Here is a 16,152-nt window from a genome sequence, read left to right on the forward strand (position 1 = left end):
CAGCAAACTAAACCGTCCCAGAGAAATCAGGCTCTCTGGTTATACCGCTGGGCCAGTGAAGTTTCAAGACAAAAGACAGCATTCTCTCTTCCCAAGGCGATCAGATCAGGGCGGTGGCTGGCCATAGCGGATTCCAAGTCGTCAGATACAATCTGCCATTACGGCCAGCTTCCTTGGTGGTGGATCCTAATTCCTTCCCTGAGAGATAGGAGAGATAGGAACTTTAAGATAAGCAGGTACAGGTTCCCTTCGATTACAATAATACTTTCACCGGCCAACCAATGCACAGTTAACTATCGCAGAACCTTGGTATACAAGCTAATAATAAACCTATGAGCGCCAGCCACCATTATATATTTAAGACCCATAATAACATCAGATACCAGGAAACCGGCCACCCCCAGAAACCAGCCACCCTTAATAAAATACTAAAAATAAGATATTATTAGTAACTTAATTAATTAACTACTATTATATTTTTCTAATTATATAAAATTTATATTAATAAATATTTTAATAAAAGTAAGTATAAAAATACTTAAATTTTATTTTTTTAAAATATTCTAATATTCTTCTTAGTTATAATACTTTTTGCATCTATTTATAATCCTTTAAAATTACTAGAACTTTTATAAACTTAGTATTTCTATTATATATAACTTTCTTTTTCTTTTTTAAGAGATATTCTTTTTATTTTAATTATATTATTATAATATCTCTTCTTTAGTATTTAATAAGGAAGTTATAACTATTTAATTAACTGCTAATCTTATAGAAAAGCAGCCTAATAGCTAGGTTATTAGAGATAATACTTAGGATAGCTTAGAGGACTTAATAAAACTATATAAATAATTAAGGGGTTATAAAAAGATTAAAATTATTTAGTTTAGCTAGGGAAATTACTATAATAATAAGAGCTAATATCTTAGGAGTTTAAGTAATTATTAAGTTTATTAAGACTTTTACTAAATTATCTAGCTATAATCTAATTACTTTCTAGCTAGCTAAGGTATTTAACTTTATAATAGCCTTTTTCTAGGCTTTATTATAATTATATAAAAAGGTAATCTTATTAATATAACTTAAGTCTATAATAAAAGCTAAATCTAAAAGGAATTTTTAATATAACCTCTTTAATAATTTAAAGACTATAATATTTAATAGTTAAAAAATATAAAAAGTATATATTAAAAGGAAAAGTATAAATATACTATTAATATAATACTTAAATAGGAAGTCCTTAATTATATAACTTTAATAGCTATTAAAAATTAATAAATAAGGTTTCTTTAGGTTTTAAAGCTTTATTAATAAATTAAATATAGTTTTTAATTAAATTAATATAATATAATTATTTATCTAGCCTTTCTTATTATTAGTAAATTCCTAGCCTTTTAGGAAGTCTAATTTCTCTAGAAAATATTATTATTAAATTATTTTCCCTTTAAAGATTACTAAAGGTTTTAGGATTTTTTTTATCACTAAAATATACTTAAGGATTATAATTTAAGACCTTAAACTAGGCTAATAAATAAGTATTAACTTCTTATTCTTAGAACTAAGGAAAAACTATTTAAATCTATTATAATTTATTTTTAATTTCTAAGTTATATTAATTTTAGCCTTTTTTATATTTCTAAACCTATAATAATTATTCTAATTATAATAATACCTATTATAAAGCTAGTCTTATTAAAGTTTTAGATATTATCTAATTAGATATTATATTCTATAATTATATTTTATATAAGCCTAAACTAATTATAAATAATAATTAGATCTTTATATTTAGCTCTCTAATAATTATATTTCTAAAATAAATATATCTTTAGTTCTAGTTATTACTTTATAAAGTTATAAGCCTAATACTTACTAATAGGAAATATATTATAGTTTATAAATAGAGAATTAGCTATTTCTTTTATAAAATATAATTATAAGGGAAATTCTGATAAATTTAGGTAAAAAAATAAATTAGATTATTATTTTTTCTTTTAAATTAAATAGTCTTTATAAGTTTAAGATAGAATTATACTGTAATTATATATTATTCTTTAGTTATAAAGGGTATTATATTTAACCTTATATATATTTATAATGCATTAGATACTTAGTTTTAGATTATTTTAAAGGGCCTAAAGGGCAAGAAGGATTTTAGTTTTATTTAAAGGCTATATTATATTAGGTTATTAAAAAGTATTTAATTAAATAGTAATAATAAAAGTTAAAGGACTTTTAGTTAATTTACTTATTTAGTTAACTTACTTATTAAATATATTTCTTATAAATTAAATTATAAATTTCTTAAATCTTATAAAGTTTTATAAAAAGTCTTAGAAAATAACTATAAATTAAATTTATTATTAAAAGTCAGGCTTTACTTAGTTTTTTTATATTTTATTACTTAAATTAAAAATAAATATAATATAAATTAAAATAGGTAATAAACTATATAAAATTTATAAATTAGAAATTTATAAAGTAAAAGTAATTAAAAAAAGACTTATATATTAAATAGTTAAAGGGAATATTTTATAAAATAGAAAAACTACTTAAAATATAATAATATATAAAAACTACTTAAATGCCTTATTAATACCTAATAACTCTTAAGGGAATTTTACTTTTAATTATAAAAAAAGAATTTAAAATAATAAATTAATTAATAAAATTAATAATATTAACTTTAATTAACTTAACTATCTTATTAAGTTTAAATACTAGGTTATTTACTTTCTTACTTTTACTTAATATAATAAAATCCTTTTTTAATATTTATTACTTTTTAACTTAAATAAAATACTTCTAAAAATAAAAATATATAAGCTTAAATAAATACTTATTTAATTATTACTATAATTAAATAAGCTTCTTCTTAATTACCTTCTTATTAGCTTTAATTTAATTTTTTATATATATTTAATAATTAGTTAGAATTCTTAATAAAATAAAGGTTAGGGTTAGGATAGGGTTAGTATTAACTATTTAAGTTATCTTTGTCTTATTGTTTTTCTTTAATTATAATATAGCTAATAAGAAGAAGTAAAGATTGTTCTAGAAGAAAATAATAAGAAAATAGGAATATAGGTAAAAATAGGAAATAAGGAGGTAAAAAGAGAGGTAAAAAGAGATAAAAAAGTAATAAAAAGAGAGATAAAAAGGGATAAATAGGGAAATAAGCTAAGATAAGAGATATAGCCTAAGGAGGTAATAAAAATAAATATAATTAAGATAAGCTAGGAAAGAGATATAGCTAGAAAAGCTATTAGAGAGAGATATAATTAGGGAAAGCTAAAGAGAGGGATATAAGGCTAAAATAGCCTATTAGAGGTCTAAGAAGACCTTCTAGAGGTATTTTAAACTAACCTAACGAAGCCTATAGGGATCTCTTTAGCTATAAAAGCTATTAAGATAGCCCTAATTTAGGTTAAGGTTAGGCCTATTATGGCATTAAGCTAGGTAGCTACTAGAGGGCCTATAAACTACTAAAGCTTCTTATAAGTCTTAGTAGTTTTTAGGTCTATAAGGCTACCTATAGAAATAATAATAAGCTAAATAGTATAAAAGTACTAGCTTATTCCTAAGGTAATAATTAGGTTAGCTTATAGGCTAGTTTTCTTATTAATTAGGGGTTTTTTTTTTTACCTCTAGGGAAGGCTAGCTATTAAGGGCTTTATAAAAGGCCCTTATAATTTTATTATACCTTGTAATTTACCTTCTATTAATGCCTTTATAGGTATCCTTATGGCCTAAGGCTGCTATAGCCTTATAAGAGTTATAAGGCAAGCTAGGGGGCTTAATAAAATAAAAAAGCCTGCTTTTTAAGGCTTTTATAATCTTAGAGTTTATAAAAGATAAGTCTTTCTTAATAGGCAAAACTCCTAGCTACTTATGGCCTAGATAGTTAATATTTTTAAGCCTAGCTTACTTATAACTAATAGGTAAATCTTAAAGGAAGCTTTATAACCTAGCCTAATTAGCTTTTTTCAATACTTCCTAAGTTGTTTTTATTAACCTAGGACTTATATTTAAAAGGGGCTTTTTTTTAATTTTTTCCAGGGTAGGTTTAAAGGCTTTTATAGCTACTTAATATAACTATAGAGCTAGCTCCTTATATAGGGGAATTCCTAGGCCTTTCTTTTTAACTAAAAGGGCTATTAGGTCTAGGCTAGGCTCCTTAGGGTAGTTATTAGGGCTTCTAGCTAATAAGGCTATAATAGCCTATTTAATAAGGCTATTAGCTTCTTCTTATAGGTCTTTAAGACCTATAGGATTAAGTTACCTCTATAAGTGCCTTAGAAGAAGCTAATACTTCCCCTAAGAAGAAGGAGGGTATATTACTTTAGTAGGTCTTAAAGGGCAGTTAGGACCTTATTTAAGATCCTTATTTTCCCTTCTAGGAAGGCTCTTTTAGGTGCTATAAGACCTATAAAGAAGCCTAAGGCTTTAATTCCTTTCTTTTTTAAGTCTTTTATAGCTATTTCCTTACTTTTAGTTAAGTTAAGCTAGAAAGGAGACCTAGAGAAGACCTTCTTAGCTGCCTCTAAGATGCTATTTAGGGCCGGATTAAGGATATAAAGGTTATTTAAGTATATTACTAAGGTTATATTAGGCAGCTTGGCTGCTAATGTCTTTAGGGTAGGTTAAAAACCTAGAGAGAATAAAAGAGGTCCTAGGGGGTTACCTTACTTAACCCCCTTAGAGGAGGCTAAGATGCCCTTATCCTTTATAATTAGAAGAAAAGGGCTATTATAGGCCTAGGCTACTGCCTTATAAAAGGTAGGGGTATAAGTAGCTATTATAGTAGCTATAAATGCCTTATTTACTAAATTTAAGGTATTTATAAGGTCTATAGAAGTTAGCTGCTAAAAATCAAAGCTATTAGGGCCTAAGATAGCCTCTTTTAAAAGGAAAATAACTAGTTTAATACCCCCTAGGCTGTTTACATCTAGCTAGAGAGGTAATAGTATCTTAGGCCTATAAGAGGTTATAAGAATTACTTTTATAGCTATCTTATATATAAAATCCCTTATACCTATAAGCCTAACCCCTCTGCCTAGCTTTTCTAGGCCTATAAGGTATTATAATTTATATCTATAATAGTATTATAAGGCTTTTATAAGGCAGCTATAATATACCTATAATTACTTATATAGTAATTATAGCCTGATTTTTTGCCCTGTAGTTTAATGGCTTATATAACTATTATATAAGGCGGCTAATATATAATAAGTTAGCCCCTAGGGCTATGCCCTAATGGATTATATTAGCTAGCAGCCTAAGGAAGGCTATTATAAGGGAATCTTCCTTAGCTACTACTAGGTTTAGCAGGGGTCTAATCTAGCTGCTAAGGCCAGGGGCTTTTTCCTTGCTTATAGACCTAATAGCTTATATAACCTTTATTCCTAGGCATGTTAAGGATAGGCTTAGGCTTAGGCTATAGTATAGGGATAGATTATAAAAGGTAAGTTAATAAAGTAAAAGTAAATAGCCTTAGAGATTTATATAAAATAAGTAGGATTATAAGTATTTAACCCTAGGATATAAATTAATATCTATTAAGTTAAGTCTCTAAGTAAATATATTATATTATTTATATAATATAATATCTTTATACCCTAGGGTATAAAAACTAAAGTTATTAATCTGCAATTAAGATAACTTATATAATCTTCCCTATTATTATATACTATATACTATAAGATCTCAGGATATATTATTTTTATTTAATATAACTATAGCGGAATGCTTCCTCCTAAGGGGAATAATAGGCTTTACTTTTCTGCATAGCTATTAGGGATTATTATAAAAATAATATAATAAAAACGAGCTATATATATATATATATATGGCAGCATTATTGTTGGCGATTATTAGTATTATCACTGAGGTCGGCGTCCTTTATAAGGAGATAATCGGAACAGCAAGAGTTAGTGCTATCTAATAATGCTCTTGCTGGGCAGGTAGGGGAAGCGGACTTATTTATAAATTTTTGGATGACAAGGAGGTACCCCATTACGTTTTACTTGCTTTTAAGTAATTAAACTATTTAATTAGCTTACCAGAATAAGCACAGATATATTCCACTACTTTAGTTGTTTTACAATCTTTAGCAGATCTCCCGTAATACCCATAGCAGTAATATTAATACCAGCACTAGCACTACGAATTATTTATACCTCTTAGTGTAGAAGCTAATAAGGTTATTACTACCCTTTAAATTCGCGATTAGGTGTGACTTGTCTAATATCTGCAAGCCTACCGTGGCTTTACCTGAAGCAATATCGATGCTGTTGATGTAACAAAGGACTTTGCCTTGCTTCTCGGCCTTTAACTTCCTGTCTTGCATTTGCTGGTTAAATGCCGGAAGTTTTTGCAGAAAGACGTCGCCCCTTGTAGGTAATTCTAGTTCCTTCGGGATCAGGGACTCGACGGGGTAGGACGTCGGAGACTCAATAGGGCATCCGGCAATGCAGGCTAGAATGGTCACCTTGCGGGCAACATTAAGACTGTTGAGGTCATCACGTAGGTCAGGTTCGGTATAGCCAAGATTCTTAGCCTGGCAAACAGTTTCAGACCAATTGCCACCGCTGTTTCCACTCGTGGTGGAGTAGTTATGAAACAGGTGAGATATAGTGCCGCTGAAGATGCCCTCAATACGGGTGATTTCGTTACCCGTCTTAACCATCTCTTGAAGAATGGAGATGGCAGGCATGCCAGCACCGACCGAGGATTCGTGGAAGACGAAGGAATCTCCTTCTTTAGCCGCGTTGGTAATGCTCTCCCATAGCTCATAAGAGCTGGTGTTGTCACCCACAATGACGCGGCCAGGCGCGCCCTTGAGGTAGTCAAGGACGCTGGAAAAGTTGGGCGGCGCGACGCCCTTCTTTTCCATTCTTGTTGACCGCGGTGCCAATGTTGATATTCGAGTAATCAGAATGATATAGAGCCTTGTCGACCATAGCGATATAAATAAGGCAAAGGCTGACAGGGTATGTTTTGTGTAGGTTAGCAAGCTAGTTTATAAAGACTAAGCCAACACCACCAGTGCCTGTAAGATAACACTATAGTCAGTACGTAATGCCTGTATTAGAATTTCGGTATTATCTATACTTACCAATTACGGCGATGCAGACTTCCTTGGTTTCGAGAGACATAGTTGATAATAATCCGAAGTTATCCATAAGGTTGGTTTAAATTAATAACTTACTTTATACTTTAAGGTGGAATTAATATGTGAATATTAGTATTTTATATTCAGAAGGTACTAAATAGTATTTATACTTGAGGCTCGTTCTACGATCTTAGGCCGGCTTTACTACTTTTAAACACTTATAATATAGACATCTTTATAAGCGCGTTTAGCCTCATGCCCCTTAGTAGCTTTGGCTACCTGCATCAAAAGAGTTCTCAGTGATATTTCAGGAAACGCAGTTCCAAAATTTATGGGCAGACTGAATCACATACCCTGGAGCTGTGATTTAGTGCCATTCCCGATTTTTCCGTCATTCCCGACATCTGCATTCCCGAATACCAACCAGAATCCAAGACGTTCTTTACATCCTTGATTATCATAGGGTGTATATACTTAGTGAAGTAGATATCTAAGAGATAGTAACTAACGGAACGATTACGTTTTAAATAGGGCAATACCGTGGGGTATTATCGCGGGATATTATCCGGAGATCTAATAGCAATGTAGTTAGAGGGCACCTATTAATAGCTGAGGATCGGCTTTAGGAGGCCAAATAGCAACTAGGAAAGGAACCTATTTATAAACCTAAGATATAAGAGGTTATTTAATGTTTCCTGTCCTTTATAAATAATCTTATTATTATAGCTCTATACTTCATTTTCAAGCTATTTAGCTAATTAAATCTACTCTTTTCTACTATTCCTTTAAGTAGATATTATGCTATCTCTTCCTTTCATGGTAAGTATATTTCCGACTTAAGTAACCTATATATAATGTTTCTGGTATTGACAGGAATATATGCATAGTTAAACAACCTTTCCCTCCTGCATAAGGCATCCCTCCTTAACGGCGATTGGATTTAGGCAAAGTTGGGCAAATGCTTTAATGTCGAAGGCAAGCCTAACTTATGGTTTCTTAACACTAAGAATCGAAGTTAATTTATTTCATAGACCCTAGATCTTGTATGATCTAGGGTGTAGCTCCTGCCAATGATGTTAAAGATGTGGACCAGTTTATTAAGACTTTGCAAGCCGCCTTCGATAAGTTTTATTATGTGAATCCGCGTGTTAGGGCCTTAGTGCTTCTTAAGTGGCATAAACTTATTGAATCTGCTAAATAGGATATTGCTACTCTAATGTACTACGAAACTGGCAAACCAGTGGCTAAGGCTCTTAGTGAGGTCGACTATGTGCTTGGCTTTGCCTGGTGGTTTGCTGGCGAGTCCGAGAGAATTAGAGGTATAATTACCTAGCCTTTAGTTTCAAGTCGCCATACCTTTACCCTTAAGCAGCCTATTGGCATCTGTGTGGCGCTTATGCCTTAGAACTTCCCTGTTGCTATAATTATCCGGAAGGTAGCTGCAGCTATTACCGCAGGCTGCTCTATCGTGGTTAAGCCCTTACCTAAGATGCCTTATAGTGTTTCAGCGCTTGCTGACCTAGCTCTCCGGGCTGGCCTTCCTGCTGGTGTTTTCAACGTTATCACGACCTGCAACACCAACACACCTGTAGTAAGTAAACGATTATGCAAGCATAATCTGGTCCGAAAAGTGACCTTTACTGGAAGCACAACAGTTGGCAGTATTGTAGCAAAGCATTGCAGTAAGGGTCCTAAGAAGCTCACGATAGAACTCGGCGGTAACTGCCCCTTCATTGTGTTTAATAACGGAGATTTAGATCAAACTATATCAGCACTTATGATTCTAAAGTGGTGAACTGCAGGCCAGGCTTTTATGCATGCTAATTGCATTTACGTTTAAAAGTAGTATCCACAATGCTTTCGTTTCAAAGGTAGTAGCAGCCACCAAAGACAATATCAAGGTCGGCCACGGCGTTAAGAAGGGCACGACTATAGGCCCCTTGACCACGCAGCGAGGCATTGATAAGCTCAAGAAGCATATCGAAGATGCTGTGTCTAAGGGTAGAAGAATCCACTGTGGTGGCTAAGAGCCCCCTAACTCGTCCAAGGGTTACTTCTTTGAGCCTATAGTTATTTCTAGCATAACTCCTAATATGTTAACTACCGTCGAGGAAATCTTCAGTCCTCTCTTAGGTATTTATAGGTTTAAAACCGAGGAGGAACTTGTCAGGGAAGCTAATAAGACTTCTATAGGCCTTGCATCTTATTTCTTCACAATGGATATTAATTATACCTAGAGACTCTATGAGAGTTTGGAGGCCGGGATAATTGGAATGAACACAAGCTAGTAGTTTTCAACTTGGCTAATTAATGCATTAACTAATATGATATTAGGGAATTCTTCGTGTGCCGAATCTCCTTTCGGCGGGATTAAAATGTCAGGCTATGGCAAGGTGGCTGGCAAGGATGTTGCTATTAAGGAACACCTTATCACCAAGACCGGAACGTTAACTATGGATAGTATACCTATGGTCTAATCCTAAATAGATGGCCTGGCTTAGGAAGAGTCGGTTCTAGACTATTAAGACAGTGTGGCTAAGGTGGTCTGATCTGCTAGTGATTAGGATGTGGATACTTTATAAGCAGCTATGCTCCTCTTAGATATATATAACTTAGAGCTAAAAATAATAATATAATAAACCTAGGTATTACTCTTAGATAATTCTAACAGAATTACCTATATAGATATAATTTTACAGACTATATATTACTATAATATTATTTACTACTAGGCTAAGTTACTAACCCTAAATTCTAAATTATATAAAGTATATATATATTAAAATCCTATATAAATTAAAATAGCACTAACTATAAATTCTAAATTATATATAGTATAAGAAGATTATTAAATACTAACTAATTTTCTAATATATATATATAATTCTTTTACCCTTACTATTAGCCTTATAAGGCTATTAAGCTTTTAACTTTTTAATTAAAGGCTTAAACAGTGAGGCCCCTACAGTAGACTAGTATTCTAAAAGTCAAAATCAAAGAAGGTTTATCTGCCTCAATGACGTAATTACTGCCTTGATTAAGCAGTATAAATACCGCCCTCGGCAGCTGTGTCAGGCCCCTACCTTTACCACACAAAAGAATATCGCCCCTTAATGGCGGGGTTCTGAGACTGAAGGTTTAAAGGAATTGGGTTGACTTTTATGTAAGTTAGTCGGCGAAAGTCAAGTTGACCTCTACTAATTGAATGCACATGCCGGGGCACGTGACCAATTAACGTTGTGTTTGAGAATAAATAAAGTGAGATTAGTGAGGAAGCAGTAGTGTAAACTAGGGATTATTTGCTGATATTTATGAAGTTTTTTAAAAACTAAATATTATTATCTATATAATTATTAAGCATAGTATATTAGTAATATAAAGAAAATCTAGTTTATACTGATACTATTATATTAAAATTAAGAAATATTTAAAAAGGTCTTCTTATTAACTTTTAGTTATATTATATAGATATTATCAATTTCAGCAAGACTTAGGGTTCCTTTAAATATAATATCTATACTCTCTTTTATATTTAAATATAAAATAAATAATTAAATTACCCTCAAGAGAAACCCTTTTTAAATATAAATACTATATAGATTCTTAGTAGCTCTATACTAAGATAGGTAGTAAACCACACCTTGTCATTATATATCTATTATAATACATAATGTCCTCCCGCGAAGTTTAAATGATGTTTCGGATAGCATTCCTAATGTATGCCCCAGCACCTCCCTGGTCCTTTTCCACTCCAAACTCAGCATTACTACCGCGTCTCTCCTCTGCAGAGACACCTACACCACTGATCATGTCTTGCTGTAACTCCCTCATGCCTGTGTAGATATCAATATCTTTTGTTCTGATGAACAATGGGCGGTGTGCTGGCTCATAGATCCAGCTGTAGCCCTTCCAGAGTGCGTAGAGGAAAATCAGTAGCGGACCGGCGAGGTAGAGCTGGAAAAAGGTTGTTGGATCCAGATTAGGACCGCCGACAGGATAAAGCGCGACGTAGAACTGAGCGATCAGAGCAAGAACGCAGATAAACAAGCATATCCAGGAGCCCCAGACGCCGCAATTGGCCTTGTAGGGAAGCTCGTCCAAGGTATGACCGTTTATGGCCCTGTTCGAAGTTAGTCATCGAAGGAACGAAGCAGGCCAGAAAGCAACAGGTTATTTACTTACCAGGCCTTGCGGAAGCGGATATGAGCCAGAGCGATGCCACCGTACACGAAGAGGATGGTAAGACCCGACAGTGACAGGAGCCAATTGAAGATAACACCACCATTATGCGCCAGGTTAATGAATGCTAGCAGCCCAAAGAGAAGCTGAAGAATGACCACGGGAATAGGACGACCCTTCTTGTCAATGTAGGCCATTTTTTTGGGGAACATTCCTGTACAGTCAGTGTGTGTTAGCGTCTCAAACAAAATGTTTATATCATCATGCAGCACGCACCGTTTGCAGCGAGAGCCTGAAGCGTGCGAGTCGAGCCAAAGGTGCACGAGTTAGCAACACTCATAACGGCGATCAGGATAACGGCGTTAAAAATCGACGGCAGGACTTTGATGCCAGCAAGCTCAATTGCAATGACAAAAGGCGACCCACGCGACACGGAAGTCGCACTGCCGTACAGGGGACTGTTTGCCGGCACGATGAGTCCAACAAGAAGAAGGTTGACGACGTAGAAGATACCGATTCGCCATGCGACCTGGTTCGAGGCCTTCGGAATCTCCTTCCTTGGATTGGTAGTTTCCGCAGCAGCCAGTCCTGTCAGCTCGGTGCCAGTGTAGGCGAACGCTGCAGTGACGAAGACGCTGCAGAAGCCGTGGAAGCCATTGAGGAATGCGCTGTAAGGCTCGTTCCTGTTTCAAAATTCATGTTAGCCTAGTCCAGCCACTTGTAAGTATGCATGACATTACCAGTATCTTCCACCGATGTAGCCTCTGTCGTCTGTTGGGACGCCGCCACAGTTGATTATTATTCCCAGGATGATGAAGCCTATGCAGGCGAGGATCTTCATCAAACTGAGAACAAATTCGACCTAATTCAATAATCGGTCAGCTCATCGTCCATATATCTCAAGGCTGGGAACCTTTCAGATAGGTGGGAACATACCTCGCCGTATCCCCTCACGCCGAAGAATTGAATGACGACCAAGGCGACAAGTAGCGGGACGATCCAAGCACTGTTGTTGATACCCTCTGAACCTGGCCAGAAATGGATCATGTTGCAAGCAGCGGAGATCTCAAAGGGAAGGACAGTCAGCCAGCTGATGGCGTACTCGATGCCGCACGCCCACCCGAAGGAGGGATCAACGAAGCGGCAGATGTACATGGTGAATGCACCGTTGATCGGATAAAGGACAGTCATTTCTGCGAGGGCCTGCATCATGAGGTATCTAAATGATCTATGTCAATATCCATCAACCGAAGGGAAAGATGGTTCGACCTCCACGTCGAGGGAACATACACCATGACACCTGAAGAACACACGCGTTAGCTGTCGCGTCGCGATCAATGCAGGGTACACAACTTACCAACAATTAGGAAACCAAGAAAAACAGAAGCAGGTCCACCAGTCTGAAAAGCACCCCCAGACCCGATGAACAGGCCAGCACCAATTGCACCACCACTTAGAAAAGCGACCATTAGTTGGTATATAATTGAGGACTTGGCATTAAACCCTTACATGGCAATCATCTGCATGTGCCTGCCCTTGAGATTTCGTTGAAGGGCATTAGTGGTCCCGGCCTCTGGGTTATCGACGGGGAACTGCTGGCCGGCCGTGGAATCGACCGTACCCGATTTGTAGCCGGCGGCATCGCTGCCGCCATTGTTTTCGTTCTTGAGACTCATCGTGTTGAGGACGGAGGAGAGAGAGGGGAATGGGTAGAAATGGGAGAAGTGAGAAAGAAGGAAGAAAGAAAGGTCGAAGATGGAAGGCTACCCCAATTCTAAAGGTCCAAAGGCATTCAACGTAACATAAGCGAGGGTATAGCACCCTTTAATTCCAGACAGCGGCGGCAAATCATGTGCCCCCCCCCCCCTCCCCTCTTATTAGAACCAGTGCATTGGAAAGTCATGCTGCTGGCACGATACTGCCTTCCCCATTGGAGTACTCCGTACGGCAGCAATCGATAGCTAATGTGTTCGTTCAATTGGCGATAGTTTGGCGATAAGCAGCCTATTCCAATCTTACTCCACGCCAGGGCACTCCGTCAGCGAGGGGAAATATGGGCCGGCGGATCCGTCCTAGGAAGGTGCACAGCGTGACAGGTGTTGTTTCATTCAGGTCTTCAGACACTCGGTATCGTGAGCTCTGATATCATTGGTGGTTCGGTGCTCCTTATCATGCTCGACACAACTACCTGCCATTTGCAGAGATGCGAGTATTACGTGTGGACTCTGGGCGACAAGGCTAAGCTAACCCAAATGACCTAGTCAGCCAAAGCGATACGCGAATGCTTGCTCAAAGCTTGTCTCATGACCTCCTAGCCTACCTGAATCGGGCGTAGATCACGAAGGGGCGGGTGCATAACTAATATGGCTAGCTCGAACCCTGGTCAAGGCGCCGTGCCGGTTAGCCGAACGGGGAGCTAGTGCTGCAAGGCACTGGCAAAGACGGCATACTTAACAAGTTAACTTTATATATAGCCATTGGCTTATGCCCCGAGGCGGGGCAAGCCAACTAAGCAAGCTAAGTTAGGCCTAAAAGTATAAGACAGCATAAAAGTATAAGATAACTAAAGAAACTGGTATTTAGTATTATTTGCAGTATTTCCTATTCTTTAATACTCTTATTATATTAAAAAATATATAAATTACTAGAATTATAAAAATAAAGTATTTTATAATAATATATTTATTATTAACTATATATAACTAAGTAAATTAATTATTATAGTACTTAAATAGCTTTTAGTTACTTATATATATTTACTAATAATAACCTAAGAAAAGAATAACTAAGAGAGTATCTTTATATAGTGAATTATATAATATAATAGTAATAATAAGTATTCTAAGATAAGTAGCTTAGTCTTATTAGTAAGATTAAAAGGCTATTTATAATAATAGCTATAAAAGAATAAAGTCCTAGTTACTAGTCCTAGGCAGGTTTATATTAAACTATAATAGCAAGTAGGGTTAGGGTTAACTGCTATATAAGCTAATTAGCCTAAAAAGCCAGGTATATAAATTATTTATATAGAACTTTAATTTATATAGAACTATTAGTAAAACTAGCTAAATAGGTAGCTAACCTTAAGCTAAGCTAACCCTAAGCTTCCCTAGGAATTAACCTTAAGCTTTAACCTTAGATATATAATAAGGATTAGGATTATTATAAATAATTATAAAAAGTAAAATAATATAAAATTAAAGTTTATATTATATTATAATAAATATATATTTATTTATTTATTTACTTATTTAACTTTATTAACTTAGCCCTAGGAAAGAAGTACTTAAGTATATTTATTTATTTTAATTAATTAATACCTGGTCTCTAATTTAGGTGTTGTTCTGGCTAAATAAACACTTAGGGTTAGAAAAATTATATGGCAGTTGCAGGTAGCGCATAGGCTATTCTTCTAGGATAATATTCCCCTAGGATAACAGCGATAATTAGGTCTAAACCAGATAAACCCTAACCCTAAGTCGATAGGGAACTAACACCGAATACTAATAATAGGCCTAGAAAATAGTAAGGGAGGAAAGGGTTTAATTAATTTATTAAATATAGGTAAATAATAATTTAAAATAGAGTTTATATATTACTATAGTAATAATAAAAGTAAGTCTAATAGAAGTTATAATAAATAATAATAGTATTATTATTTAGATTTAGCTAAATTTAAGTATTATATTAATAGCCTAGTTATTATTATAATTATAATAAATAATATAGTAGACTAAATAATCTAGCTTTATAAGTAACTTAATATCTTATTTTATTTAATTTATAAGGCAGCTATTAAGCCTAAAGCAGATAAGGTAAAGTATTATTATTATAATTACTACAAAACTATTAAGGAGTAGCTATAAGTAGTAATTATATTTATAGTATTATTCTTACTATTAGGGTATTACCCCTAGATGCTATAGGACCTAATAGATAAGAATATATAACTGCTATTAAATAGAAGTATATTAATCCCTGGGCTAAGGATATATAAGGGGTTTAGCTGCAGGAGTAAGAGCTATTACTTTCTAACCTATAATAAGTTAAATTTTTCTATATATAAGACCTATAATAGATACTTATATATATTTTAGTATTTAATCTATCTCTACTATTTAATCCTCTCTATTATATTTATATATACCTAGTTATAATAACTAGCTCTTCTATTTATAGGTAATAAAGTTATAATAAGTGCAGCATCCTGATTAATAATAATAACAGTTTACTAGAAAACTTCCCTAAGAAGGGCAGTATTATAGAAAGGCCTATAACTTAGGGATATGCTTAAGACATATAATTAAAAATATAATAGTTACTATATAATAGTAAGATACGCTATAGTCAGGGCATATAGCTTAAGAGTAATATTAAGGCCATAAGCAGAATAGCTAAGTTAGGGTTATAAGAATAAGAGGGCAAAGGAGGAAGGTGGCTTTTATATAGTTAAGAATATTAAGTACTTATTATAATAGTTAGTTTCTAATTATAAATAAACTAAGCCATACTAGGTTTATTATTAGCAGATTATATAAGGCATATAACTAAGCTTATTAAAGTATTATATCTCTTAATAGTAGATTTAATATATATTAGGCTTAATTAATATAAAGAAGTTTTATTAATAACTAATAAGTTAGAATTTATAAAAGTATAAATAAATATATTTTATATACTAAGGTTAAATATAATTAATTAGTAAAGTTATTAAGTAATTAATACTAATCCTAATAGATTAGTAATAATTATAGTAAATTAATAATAATTATAGTAAATTAGCTATAATTATAAGTTCTTAGTATTAATTATCTCTAGTAGTTAATAAGATAATTAATAGAAAATATAAAGTATATATA

The 16,152-nt window shown here is 33.6% G+C and overlaps 3 protein-coding genes across 3 annotated transcripts; 1 reads left to right on the forward strand and 2 right to left on the reverse strand.

The window, feature by feature from the left end:
• Positions 1-6,169: 6,169 nt before the first annotated feature.
• FOBCDRAFT_205830 (uncharacterized protein) lies at positions 6,170-7,157 on the reverse strand (the record flags this gene model as incomplete). Its single annotated transcript, XM_059609162.1, has 2 exons — positions 6,170-6,984; positions 7,118-7,157. The coding sequence occupies 2 exons, from the start codon at positions 7,155-7,157 to the stop codon at positions 6,170-6,172; spliced, it is 855 nt and encodes a 284-aa protein (XP_059465704.1).
• A 755-nt stretch (positions 7,158-7,912) lies between these two features.
• Positions 7,913-9,591, forward strand: FOBCDRAFT_243079 (Aldehyde/histidinol dehydrogenase; the record flags this gene model as incomplete). Its single annotated transcript, XM_059610513.1, has 9 exons — positions 7,913-7,933; positions 8,059-8,089; positions 8,146-8,157; positions 8,197-8,273; positions 8,316-8,433; positions 8,554-8,905; positions 8,958-9,105; positions 9,145-9,247; positions 9,449-9,591. The coding sequence occupies 9 exons, from the start codon at positions 7,913-7,915 to the stop codon at positions 9,589-9,591; spliced, it is 1,005 nt and encodes a 334-aa protein (XP_059465705.1).
• A 1,084-nt stretch (positions 9,592-10,675) lies between these two features.
• On the reverse strand, positions 10,676-13,146 carry FOBCDRAFT_230544 (amino-acid permease inda1). Its single transcript, XM_031187549.3, has 8 exons — positions 12,803-13,146; positions 12,651-12,745; positions 12,584-12,593; positions 12,230-12,512; positions 12,034-12,155; positions 11,570-11,976; positions 11,297-11,507; positions 10,676-11,234 (listed from the first exon to the last, which is right to left on the reverse strand). Exons 1-8 carry the CDS (start codon positions 12,967-12,969, stop codon positions 10,802-10,804), a joined length of 1,728 nt encoding a protein of 575 aa, XP_031034814.2. The 5' UTR covers positions 12,970-13,146; the 3' UTR covers positions 10,676-10,801.
• Positions 13,147-16,152: the final 3,006 nt, after the last annotated feature.

This window comes from Fusarium oxysporum, chromosome VIII (assembly GCF_013085055.1).
Source record: "Fusarium oxysporum Fo47 chromosome VIII, complete sequence".
NCBI classification, from domain to species: Eukaryota; Fungi; Ascomycota; class Sordariomycetes; order Hypocreales; family Nectriaceae; genus Fusarium; species Fusarium oxysporum.

What these genes read in the sequence shown, in the direction of transcription:
- FOBCDRAFT_230544 (XM_031187549.3), bottom strand. Translation starts at nt 12,969, where the DNA reads ATGAGTCTCAAGAACGAAAACAATGGCGGCAGCGATGCCGCCGGCTAC. An exon ending in GCGTGAGGGGATACGGCGAG is followed by an intron (nt 12,156 to 12,229) that starts GTATGTTCCCAC and finishes TTATTGAATTAG; the next exon opens with GTCGAATTTGTTCTCAGTTT. An exon ending in ATCCGCTTCCGCAAGGCCTG is followed by an intron (nt 11,235 to 11,296) that starts GTAAGTAAATAA and finishes AACTTCGAACAG; the next exon opens with GGCCATAAACGGTCATACCT.